At 44.2% G+C, this 13120-nt stretch overlaps 1 protein-coding gene across 1 annotated transcript in view; it reads right to left on the reverse strand.

Annotated features, from left to right (window-relative positions):
* Positions 1-265: 265 nt before the first annotated feature.
* The window catches only part of LOC127436622 (sodium- and chloride-dependent GABA transporter 2-like), a 61869-nt gene continuing 49014 nt past the window's right edge, over positions 266-13120 (reverse strand). The window contains exon 17 of the mRNA XM_051690870.1: positions 266-1586. Coding sequence (XP_051546830.1) covers positions 1428-1586 — 159 coding nt within the window. The 3' untranslated portion in view covers positions 266-1427. The remainder of the gene's footprint in view (positions 1587-13120) is intronic.

Genomic DNA, 13120 nt, shown 5'->3' on the forward strand with positions numbered 1-13120 from the left:
GTCCCCTAGAGTAAACCACTTCCTTAAGCCCACCCCCTTGTGCAGTGACAGGCAGTAATATACCTTAAGGGCATCACATGAAATCATCTGTTAATTGAATGTCCCTTCAGATTACATGGATAAGAGACTCACATGCGACCACATGATGATTGACTGGAAGGTAAACAAACTCCAAGGGCAGGATTTATGATGTCACAAACATTTATGTTTTCATTTATTTAACATTTTTATATTTCAAATGTATTATTTATTTTTTTTAGATGTTGTTCAAAGCACACTGAAAGGTATTTTTGGAAAATGGCCAGACATATTGTTTGGTAATGGATAAATTAGTGGAGAGCAAATAATAACATAGCAAAAAAAAAATTTGTTGTTTATAGACACCAAATACACCAATATGACAGAATTAATATTTTTGACAATTTGTTTCTACAAAAACGTCAACATGAAAGTCAGATAAGAAAATGTAAACAGCTCAAGACATTTATATGAACTCACATGAACTGTGAAATCTACAGTATGAACATGCTGAAACTGATACGCTAATAACAAAAATGTTTTGTACTATCCAATGTCTATCCAATGTTAATTGCAAAGCTTGAAATATGGCCAGTTTCCTTTCAAAGACTTTTCTAAAAAAATATGTTTTACTTTAAAAGGAATTAATGAAAATATCCCTTACTTGTGAAAGGAAGTTTTTTTTATTTTTTTTTAAGCTGATAAATTCAGAGGCACTAATAATAGCATTTTAATTATTGAATATTAAGCTGAAGAATCTTCTCATAATGGATATCTTTTCCCAATAGTATTTAATGGTTGCTTGCTGACTCATGTGAATGTGAAAAATTAATTATGAATAAAGCTGAATTTTTGCCACTATGTTGTTTGTGAAAATGCATGCCACAGTGAATGAGTTTCTCTCATGCACTAATGAACATTCAATTGATATCAATTTTCTTTTTTTTTTTTTAAGATTTAAAGTGAGTCGCTATGAATTTTTCTTTCATATACTGGATACGAAAGAAAGACATACACGTTTGGAATGCCATGAGGATGAATAAGTTATGACAGAATTATTTTTTGGGTAAACTATTCCTTTAAGAATTTTTCAGCTAGCATAAACAATGTGTTTTAGTGGTTTGTCTGACATAAAAGACTTGGTTTTGTACAGTCTGCAGCAAGCTTTTCCAAAGATCTCATTTGGGGTCATATTGTGCAATCTGAAAAACAATCATAAAGGACAGCAAATTTGAGCACTGTACAGTATGCTGGTTTAACATAGTCAGATTACTCTAACCAATTTAACCAACAAAGAAATTAATTGTGTTTATTTGACACCCTGATTGACATTTTCCTTTACATTAGAAACAACCCAACAAAAGTCTAATCTAAGCTGATATAAAATGTGATGTTCTAATTTTGCATTCTCAAACTCCACTGGTGTGGTCTTTGATGACTTTCTCCTCTCCATCTTCCTGATGTTGGAATCTCTGTGGTTTAATGATGACATGATTAAACAATGTGAGGCGTGGATTGTTTGGTCGGATTTGCTTCAGGTCACTCGAAGGGGTGATGATGTCACGACCCTGAGGAGATGGAAAGTTTAAGCCAATAAACATTAATGGTCAAGTGACAGAATTTTTATTTTATTTTATTTTTTTATCAAGGGGCAATATTTGACACATGGATTTGATTTTGGATGAATGGATGGATGGATGATTAGCTGGCTGGCTGGCTGAATCGATGATTGGCGGATGGATGGATTAATGGATGATTAGCAGATCAACTGACAGATTATTGGATGGATTGCTGAAAAGATGGATTGCTGAAAAGATGGATTGCTGAAAAAATTGATGGATTGATGGCAAATGGAATGGCAGATTGGCAATAGATTGCTGGCTGGATGGATAGTTGGTTAGCAAATGGGTTGGTAGATTGGTGATGGATGGATGGATGGATGGTATTTTACTAACTGGGGCCTAGGTCAGGAAGCAGACAGACTGGCTTAACCATCTGCCTGCTAGCTGCCATGAGGCATCACACAGGTGACATAAACTACAACACATATAGACTGTATCACTTAGATATCATATAGATACTGTGTGTGTTCCACGAACTACCAAACACAAAACCCTCATTAAGTCATTTAGAAAAAACTGATTGATGTCAAACAAGAAAAAACAACAACTAAAAAACAATTGAAAATGAACATCTTATAAAGGTAAGGCTACTAAACATTAGATCGCTTTCATCCAAAGCACATATTGTAAATTAAATTATTACAGATTATAGTTTGGATTCGCTCTTTTTTTTTTTTTTTTTTTATTAACATTTTTTATTGATTCAACCATTAAATATATACATAGCAGACCACACATATACAGAATCAATATACAACCCCCACTATCCTCCCCCAATCCCCCACCCTACCCCCAACAACACCCCAGTGGTCACACAACCATAGACACACAACAAAAATTTATTAATTAATTAACAAAAAAATAAAAATAAAACAAAAAAAATAAAAAACAATCACACACATAAAACCCCTACACCTCTCTCTCCACTGTCCCTCCCTGAGAGCCCTCCAAAAAAGACAGATATCTGCCCCAATTCTTCGCAAACATGTCCAGACTCCCCAGTCTTCTGGATACCCCCTCCTCAGGAGCTGCCACTCTGGCACGTCTCTGAACACCACTCCTGAAAAGGGGGCGCTCCAGCCGACTTCCAACTCCTCAAAGTGATCTGTCTGGCGATCATAACACTAGATAGGACCCAGTTTTTCATGTGCTTATTCTCCAAATTAATGACTGCCCCATCTCCCAAGATACAGAGTCTGGGGCAAAATAAAATTTGGCCAAAACCTTGCACATAAAACTCTGAATCCTCATCCAAAATTCCTGCATTTTAACACATCCCCAAAACACATGGGTTGTGTCTCCATCTTCTAATTGACATCGCCAGCAGGTGGGTGTGTCTTTAAGACCATGCCTATGCAATCTAGAGGGGGTCCAATAGATTCCATGTAAAATATTAAATTGCATGAGGCGAACCCTAGTGTCTCTGGATGCAGATTTGACATTTTTTAAAATCCCAGCCCACTCTCCCTCCTCCAATACCAAATTTAGATCTTTCTCCCATAATCTCTTAAGAGAAGTTGAAGTTCCGTCTCCCAGACTCTGAATTAGTAGGGAGTAATACACCGATGCCTCATGACCTTTTCCAAAAGTAGTAATCACCTCTCCCAGAGTGTCTGCCACTTAAGGAGGGTGTAAACCACTCCCAAAAACAGTACAGCAGGTGGCGCACCTGTAAATACTTATAGAATTGAGATCTAGGAATCCCAAAAAGTTGAACTAAATTTTGAAAGGATCTCAACACTCCATTCTCATACAGCTCACCGAGTGTAGTAACCCCCCTCCCAATCCACTCTGACCAGCAAAAAGGGGACTTGTTGATGCATAGTTTGGGGTTCAGCCATATGCTCGAGGCAACATTTTAAAAAATGTCATAATTAAACAGTCTGGACACTTTAGTCCATACCGAGTTTAAGTGCGAGATAACGGGATGTAACTTAGCTTCTCCGATTAATTTGATAGAAAGGCTCTGCAGTGGTGAAATAGGGGCAAGAACTTCCTGTTCTAATGGTTCCACAAAGTTTCTAATATCTTCATCAGTAGATGAAGACGTGGAACTATAGAGATCAAAGTAAAAAAAATAAAAAGCATTATTAATATCAATGGCCGAGGTAAATATTTCACCACCAGCAGATTTCACTGAGGGAATGGTAGAAAAAGACTCTCTCTGCTTTATATATCTTACCAAAAGTTTTCCTGCTTTGTCCCCCGACTCAAAGTATGACTGTCTTGCCCTGAATAACCAAAACTCCACTTTCTGTGACAAAATAGTATTATATCTGTATTTCAATCGAGGCCATCGGATGACAAACGGCGCTTCAGCTCTGCTTCGGCATTTTTAATATTTCCTTCCAACTCCACGAGTTCTCGTGCTTTGGATTTTTTGATGAATGAGGTATACTGTATGATCCGACCCCTAAGAACCACCTTAAGTGCCTCCCAAGCCACGCCCACAGTGGATACTGAGGTCCAATTGGTCTCCATATAAACACTGATTTCAGCCTTTAGCATTTGTTGGAAATCAGGATTTTGCAAAAGGGACACATTAAGGTGCCAACTATATGATTTCTTTTTCTCCGTATGTGGCACCACCTCTAAACTCACCAGGGCGTGATCTGAGACTAAGATGTTTCCAACTGAGCAATCAACAACAGATGAAATGAAGGACTTGGATATCAAAAAAAAAATCTATTCTAGAATAAATTTAATGGACTGATGAAAAAAATATATAGTCCCTACCAGATGGGTTCAAAAGTCTCCAAATATCTGTAAGACCAAGATATTTACACATCCTGTGAAGCATCAAAGTTGCTCTAGGGGGCTTACACACTTTTGCTTCACTGTGATCAAGGACTGAATCCATCAAAAGATTAAAGTCTACTCCCAATATTATATCATGAGGAGTGCCAGCGGTTTGCAACATCCCTTCAAGATCTATAAAAAAGCCCTGATCGTCAGCGTTAGGCGCATAAATATTAGCCAAAATCAACCTTTGCCCTTCAATTTCAGCTAAAACAATAATGACTCTTCCTAATTTATCTTTAATCTGTTTGAGAAATTTGAATTGTAAATGTTTATTTACCAATATAATGACTCCCTTGCTCTTACTTGAGCCAACACTAAAGAAAACATGTCCACCCCATATCTTCCCAAATTTTTCAGCTTCCTGTGGGGAAAGATGCATTTCTTGAAGAAACACTATATCATATTTCTTACATTTAAGAAAAGTAATAACCTTCCTTCTTTTTATGGGGTGCCCCAACCCATTCACTTTCCATGTGGAGAGAGACAATCCACTCATATTAACAACTGACATATTGATATAATAAAAAAAAAACTGTGTCAAAAACAAAATTATACAGACCACATTCCCCAATAGTGAAACAATCAAACCCCGAACTTCCCCCAGAACAAAACAAACAGAAAAAATAAAAACGTGCACATTAACCCCACACACAAGAGCGTCAACTGGCGACAATCCCTCTAAACTCAAAAGGTCCATGAACGCCCACAAGCCCCTGCGACAACTTTGCCATCGGATTGTTCAATTTTGCCTCACAAATTTGTGAAGCAAAATTACATAACAGAAAATACTTTGTAAAATAACCCCCAGCCAAAAGGAAGAATGAACACAGAACGTGTAGATTAATTCACTGAATTGCTTTAAAGGTGTGATCTTCCACAAAACAAATTTCAGCTGATATAAAACCGTTCAGTTTCACAGATAGACAAACAAATGTTCAGTGAGCCAGCTGTTATGAGTTCAGCGGATGTCATAATCATTCCAGTGTCCCGTAAACAGCACAAGTTCCAGCCGCTAGGCAGAGCCATCACAAAAATAAACAAAACTGACATCCCGGTTCCCCGGATGGTCAAGTCAGTTCAATAGGAGGCCGCATAAAAGTATATACCATGACTTACTCAATCTGTCAACTATATAAAAGACATCCTTTGTGTGAGCATGTAGATATTTTGCGGTCATCCGTAGTGTCCACTCTCAAACTGGCCGGGAACTTCAATGCAAATGTAATCTTTCACCAATGCAAAAACTTCTTTAAGGAAAGTGTTATTCACAAAACAAACTCCAGCCGCTAGGTGGAGCCAACACAAAAAGAAACCAAAATGAAGCCCAGCTTCCTCAAAAGCCAGAGTAAGTACAGCGAGTCAACCCACTCACATGAGAAACATCCAATGATTTACTCACCCATTGATTCAATAAAAGACATTGCCTGATTGGGGCATGTAAATACTTTGCAATCGTTCTTCGTTTCTATTCTCAGTTTGGCTGGAAACATTAGAGCAAACGAGATCTTTTGCCGATGTAAGAGTTTCTTGCATTCCTTGAACCGATCACGTTTCTCTCGTCAAATTCGAAAAGTCCGGGAACAAGAAAATATTATGGTTCCTCCAAGAAAGCTTCCTTTTGCTCCTAGCCCGGCGCAACACAAGATCTTTATCGGATGACCTCAGAAATTTTGCCAGAATCGTTTGGTGCCTGTCTCCCTCAGCAGATATGTGAGCTGGAACTCTGTGAGCTCTCTCGATTTCCAGCTTGTGGCCTGTTATGTTGAACAGACTCGGGAAGAGCTCGTCTAGGAATTTCACCATATCTCTGCCCTCCTCATGCTCAGGAATTCCAACAATTCTGACGTTTCTATTCTCAAGATCTTCAAGCTTTTCAAGAATACATTCCAGATCAACTTTGGTCATGGGCGGATTAGCGTTTAATTCCCTCTCCAAAGACTCCAAATAATTAATTAGTTTCTCAGCATCCGACACTTTTGTAACTAACTCAGAGAATTTTATTTCTATTGCCATAATCAATAGACGTATTACAATGAGATCCTCCAAGTCCGCAAGAACCTTCATCAACATCACCGACATATTGGACAACTGATGCTGGATCTCCTCTACCGCCGTGCCATCCAAATCGAGTCCCCGGTCTGTAGGTCTGTCGGGGCTTTCATCCTGAACACGTAAGTATCTTTTAATGTCTCCAGAGCCCGATGATTTTGACTTCATTGCCATGTTTTACCTCAAAGAGCAAATGTGTAACTGGGTGTATCGAATTTCACCAAATTATAACATGAGAATAATAAAAAATTTTGCAAAGTGTGCAGAGCTCGTCGTTCACACGTCTGCTTCTTGCATGGCGTCATGTGACTGGCCGGATTCACTCTGTTTGACTGAAACCTGGCTTAAACAGGATGAATATACTAGTTTAAATGAGTCTACTCCCCCAGGTTATTGTTATCAACATGAGCCTCGCCTGAAGGGTTGAGTAGGAGGTGTTGCTGCAATTTATAGTAATGTTTTTGGTGATACTCAGAGGTCAGGATACAAGTTTAACTAAACACCATAATCATGTGCTAGAATTAATTCTATCATATGGAGTCGATGTAAATAAGATAGCAATTCTGCCGCAGAGCGATGATATCTCAAATCATTACCTCGTCTCTTGTATGCTGCACCTAGCAATCTACACTGCGTTATTGATCAGGTACAACTATTCTTTTGACCACTACAAATAGCTTCACTAATAATCTTCCAAATCTGTCTCAAATACTTAGTATGCCAAAAAAGTTCAGAAGAACTTTTAGTTACAGAAGCTCCCAGGTATAATAATATTATTTTAGTCACAGAAGCTCCCACAATAATCCTAGGTGTTTATTCAGTACCATGGCTAAACTGACAAGAAACAAAGCTTTGACTGAACCAGATATCTCAGCTCAGTAGTAATAACTTTATCAGAAACAAAATTACATTTATGCAACCATCTGATACAGCACCTCAGTTTTCCCTATGAGCAACTTCAGTCCTTTGCTGCTACAGGGCAGGAAGAGCTACCAAAACTTTTTAAAACATCAAAAGCTACAACATGTATGTTAGGCTCCATACTAAGCTCCTGAAAGAGGTGATTCCTGTGGTCTCAGAACTTCTTCTTAATATTATTAACTCCTTGATATCCTTAGGACATGTCCCAAGAAACTTTAAGCAGGTAGTTTTCAAAACCCTTATAAATAAACCACAGCTTGATCCTGTAGAGTTGGCTAATAATAGATTTATCTCAAATCTCCCATTTATGTCTAAAATACTAGAAAAGGTAGTGTCTTCCCAACTATGTTCATTTTTTATAGTACAGAGACTGCACTTATCAGAGTTACAAATTACTTGCTCTTATCATCTAATCACGGCTGCATTTCACTTCTAGTGCATTTAGATCTTAGTGCAGCCTTCGACACCATAGATCAGAACATTCTCTCAGATAGGCTTGAGAACTACAGTATGTTGGCATTTGTGGACAGGCATTAGCTTGTTTTAGGTCCTCTTTACCTGACCACTACCACTTTGTCTGAGTAAATGAGGAATTGTCTGGTCAAGTTAAAGTTAAGCATGGAGTGCCACAGGGATCAGTTTTAGGGCCTCTACTTTTCTCTTTATATGTACTTCCCCTGGGAGACATTGTCAGGAACCGTGGAATTAGTTTTCACTTACGCCGATGATACTCAATTTTATATTTCCACGAAACCCGACAAAATTTGGATGGCCAGAAGTGTCCTTCTACTCAATTCAGACAAAACAGAGGTATTATTTTTTGTAACAAAAATCTCTAAATACAGGATAAGCTGCTAAAAAATAATTTGACTCCCAATGAATGTACTTTTACATCATTTTCTACAGTGAAGAACTTGTGTGTTTTATTTGATAGCTATCTGTCCATTGAAAATAACATTTCCAATGTTTGTATAATAGCATTCTTCCACCTCATAAATTTTGCTAAATTACGGCACATGCTCTCTGTTTCTAATGCCAAAAGAACTAATTTATGCGTTCATGACCTGAAGACTAAATTATTGTAATGGATTACTGGAAGGATGTCCTGCAGGTTCAATAAATAAACTTTCCTATCTGTCACTCACTTGACGTTGTGTCGATGTAGTGACACTAGGGGTCGCCCTTGGGAGCCCCAAACACCTCTGATCTTTGAGAAAAACCAATGGGAATTGCCGAGTGGATTTGCATGGCACTCCCCCGGACATACGGGTATAAAAGGAGCTGGCTTGCAACCACTCATTCAGATTTTTTCTTCGGAGCCGAGCGGTTGTGTTTCAGTGAGCTGAATTCCTCTGCTGATCCATTCACCTCGAAAGCTGTTGGATTTACAGTGCAGTACAGCAGTTTCTCCCACTCTTGCACCGGTGGTGTGCAGAGAACGCCCCTCGGTGCTTCAGCAGCTAAAATAATAAATAAACGAGTATATTTTCCTACTAAAAGAGTGGCACAGATGGAGCATCTTTTTAAAGATGCCTTTCCGTCTGTGTATAATTCCTGGTTGCGGTCGCTATCTCTCCGCTTCTGATGGCCACGATCGCTGTCTCGCGTTCTTGGGCGCTGCCCACGCGGAGACATCGTTCATGGATCACATCCCCACATCCCCACATCCCCGCCTCGGTCCGGCGGTTAGCACTGGCGATTTGGGGACCTCAATGGGAGCTTCTCCGCCGGGAAACCCCCATGGACCTCCCATTCCCCAGTATGCTCGTGTGCCCCAGTCGAGTTCTGGGATGAGACTGCCAGCTCGTCTCAGGGCAAGATCGCGATCTCATTCGGGGCTCGCGAAGAGGATGAGCTCTCGATCGCAGCATCAGAGAGCGGGATCATCCAGTCTGACGGTGAGGACTCTACTGGGCTCCCACCCTTGGGTGTGGTTGCCCAGTCGCAGGCTGACGCAGAGCTGGTGGCCATGCTTGCCCGGGCAGCTGCGAGCGTCGGGCTGGAGTGGAACCCTCCACTCCCCCCTGAACCCTCGCAGCTCAACGATTGGTTCCTGGGCTCAGAGCGCCGCTCACGGCCGCGCCCTGCCCCTCCCCGATTCCTTTCTTCCCAGAGGTGCATGATGAGCTCACGAGATCGTGGCAGGCACCTTTCGCTGCCTGGACCCGATTTATGGGCTTCTACACTCTTACTACCCTCGACGGTGGGGCTGCCAGTGGGTACTCGGCGATTCCCCAGGTGGATAAAACGGTTGTGGTGCACATGTGCCTGCAAAACGCCGCCACCTGGCAGAACCATCCGAGACTCCCATCTAGGGCCTGTAGGCTTACGTCGTCATTGGTGACTAAGGCCTACGGTGCTGCTGGATAGCCCGCCTCTGCCCTGCATGCCATGGCTCTCCTGCAAATGCACAAAGCCAAGGCACTGAGAGAACTGCACGAGGGTAGTTCTGACCTGGGATTGATACAGGAGCTGTGCTCGGCAACCGGTCTCACCCTCTGGGTGACGAAGGTCATGGCGTGGTCTCTCGGACAGGCGATGTCCACCTTGGTGGTCCAGGGGCACCACCTTTGGCTCAACCTGGTCGAGATGAAGGAGGCTGACAAGGTACGATTCCTTGATGCCCCCATCTCCCAGGTTGGCCTATTTGGTGACACCGTCGAGGACTTTGCCCAGCAGTTCTCGACGGTTAAGAAGCAGACGGAGGCTATCCAACACAACCTGCCATGGTGTAGATCGTGTAGATTCTACAGAAGGACGCAATAGAGCCTGTCCCTCCTGCCAAGATGAAGTAGGGGTTTTACTCGGCGGTGGGTTGCGGCCAATCTTGGACCTGCGAGAACTGAACCGGGCCTTGCACAGACTCCCGTTCACGATGCTGACCCAAAAATGCATTTTAGCGAGCATCCGGTATCAAGATTGGTTCACAGCGGTAGACCTGAAGGACACGTACTTCAACGTCTCGTTTTTACCTCGACACAGGCCCTTCCTGTGGTTTGCTTTTGAGGGCCGGGCATACCAGTACAAGGTCCTCCCCTTCAGTCTGTCCGTCACCTCATGCATTCATGAAAGTCACAGAGGCAGCCCTTGCCCCGCTAAGGGAAGTGGGTGTCTGCATCCTCAACTATCTCGATGACTGGCTGATTCTAGCTCACTCTCTGGATTTGTTGTGTGCACACAAGGACTTGGTGCTCAGCCACCTCAGCCAGCTAAGGCTTTGGGTCAACTGGGAAAAGAGCAAGCTCTCACTGGTTCAGAGCATCTCTTTTCTCTGCATGGAATTAGACTCAGTCTCTATGATGGCGCACCTCACGAACGAGCATGCGCAGTCTGTGCTGAACTGTCTGAAGGCGTTCAGGTGGAGAACAGTGGTCCCACTGAAACAATTTCAGAGTCTCCTGGGGCATATGGCATCCTCGGCGGCGATCACGCAGCTTGGGTCGATGCATATGAGACTGCTTCAGCACTGGCTTCAGACTCGAGTCCCAAGATCGGCATGGCACCACGGGGCACATTGCGTGGCCATCATGACTATCTGCCGCTGCCTGTTCAGCCCTTGGACAGACCTTGCATTTCTGCGGGCAGGGATCCCCTTATTGCAGGTGTCCAGCCGCATTGTAGTCACGACAGATGCCTCCGAGCATGGCTGGAGCACTGTGTGCGGACGCGCTGTCGTGGCAGGTCATGTTTAGGGGAGAGTGGAGACTCCACCCCAAGGTGGTCCAGCTGATTTGGAGTCGATTCAGTCAAGCGCAGGTAGACCTGTTTGCTTCCCAGGAATCCTCCCACTGCCTGCTCTGGTATGCCCTGACCAAGGCTCCCCTCGGCACAGATGCGCTGGCACACAGCTGGCCCCAGGGGCTACACAAGTATGCATTCCCCCCAGTAAGCCTACTTGCACAGATGCTGTGCAAGGTCAGGGAGGACAAGGAGCAGGTCATCCTTTTAGCACCTTACTGGCCCACCCAGACTTGGTTCTCGGACCTCACGCTCCTCATGACAGCCCCCCGGCGAATTCCCCTGAGGAAGGACCTTCTTTCTCAGGGACGGGGCACCATCTGGCACCCACGACCAGACCTCTGGAATCTCCACGTCTGGCCCTTGGATGGGACGTGGAAGACTTAAGTGGCCTCAGGCTAGGGCTCCCTCTATGCAGTCGACAGTAAGTCTCTTGGGAAGCACAACTTGATCATCAGGTTCCTGAAAGGCATGAGGACGCTGAATCCTCCCAGACCGCATCTCATCCCCTTGTGGGACCTTTCCGTGGTCCTTCGGGGCCTACAGGGAGGTCCATTTGAGCCCCTGGAGTCAGTTGTGCTGTGTCCGATGTGTGCTTTGCGCATCTATTTGGATCGCACGCAGAGCTTTAGACACTCTGAGCAGCTCTTTGTCTGCTTTGGAGGACAGCAGAAAGGGAGCGCTGTCTCCAAACAGAGGATCGCCCACTGTGTCATTGATGCCATCACTTTGGCATATCACTCCCAGGACGTGCCGCCCCCCTTGGGGCTATGAGCACACTCTACTAGGAGTGTGGTGGCCTCCTGGGCTCTGACCAATGGTGCCTCTAGCAGACATCTGCAGAGCAGCGGACTGGGCAACACCCAATACCTTCGCGAGGTTCTAAAATCTCTGGGTTGAGCCGGTCTCATCCTGTGTGTTGTCAGGTACAAGCAGGTAAGTTGCGGGACAACTGGCCAGGTGTACCGCTTGCATAAAGCGCCTTTCATCTCCCGGAGGCGAAGACGTGCGCTTTTTACCCCCAGTCATGTTCACAAAGTCGTGGACCCTGGATGTCCTTCCTCCTTAGCCCTGTGGCAGGTGAGTTTGCAGAGAAACTTGCCGGCCCAGTACGTGTGCTAACTTGGCCCTGTACTGGGGTAGGTGCTCCACATGCACTGGTTGCCCATATGTAACCCTGTGTGATGTATCTTCCATGAGATGGTTCCCCCGTTGGTGAACCCGCATCTTCCTTGGGCAGAGGCCCCTCTGTCCCTGGTCGCTGTGTTTGTAGAGCTCCTCCCCCCCTGGGTAGGACCTACCATGGGGACTTCTCCACATGAGAAACTGCCAACAAGACTCGCTAAGACCATGTGACGTATTTCCACATAATTTCCTCCCCCTCGGGCAGGGTGTGAACTCCACAGTGTCTTCCCCTTGGGAGTGACACCCCCCCCCCGACGCAGATGTTATATGGCCCCCAGTTGAACGATTTTTCCTTTTGGGGAGAAGAAAGAGAAGAGGCCGCGGCTGGGGTAGCCGGTCCCATTTTTTGGGCAGTCGACTTGTCCCCGAGGTGCAGAGGACCATGTGACACTCGTAAGAGCGTTGGGGGAGGTTACGTGACGGCTGGGTGCGCTGGCTACGAGGCACACAATGGTCTGCCCATCTCGCACCACCAGTTCATGTAACACAGTTCAGCTAGTTGTGGCATTTTGTATAGGGACCCCTAGTGTCACTACATCGACACAACGTCGAGTGTCCCTCCTGCCACAACACTGAACTACCCGCTGAAATGGCCGGAACCCTGTCTCGGCTCCTCAGCACAAAACCTGAATGAGTGGTTGCAAGCCAGCTCCTTTTATACCCATATGTCCGGGGGAGTGGCATGCAAATTCAACTCGCCAATTCCCATTGGCCTTTTCTCAAAGATCAGAGGTGTTTGGGGCTCCCAAGGGTGACCCCTAGTGTCACTACATTGACACAACTTC

This window comes from Myxocyprinus asiaticus, chromosome 47 (genome assembly GCF_019703515.2).
Source record: "Myxocyprinus asiaticus isolate MX2 ecotype Aquarium Trade chromosome 47, UBuf_Myxa_2, whole genome shotgun sequence".
NCBI lineage: Eukaryota > Metazoa > Chordata > Actinopteri > Cypriniformes > Catostomidae > Myxocyprinus > Myxocyprinus asiaticus.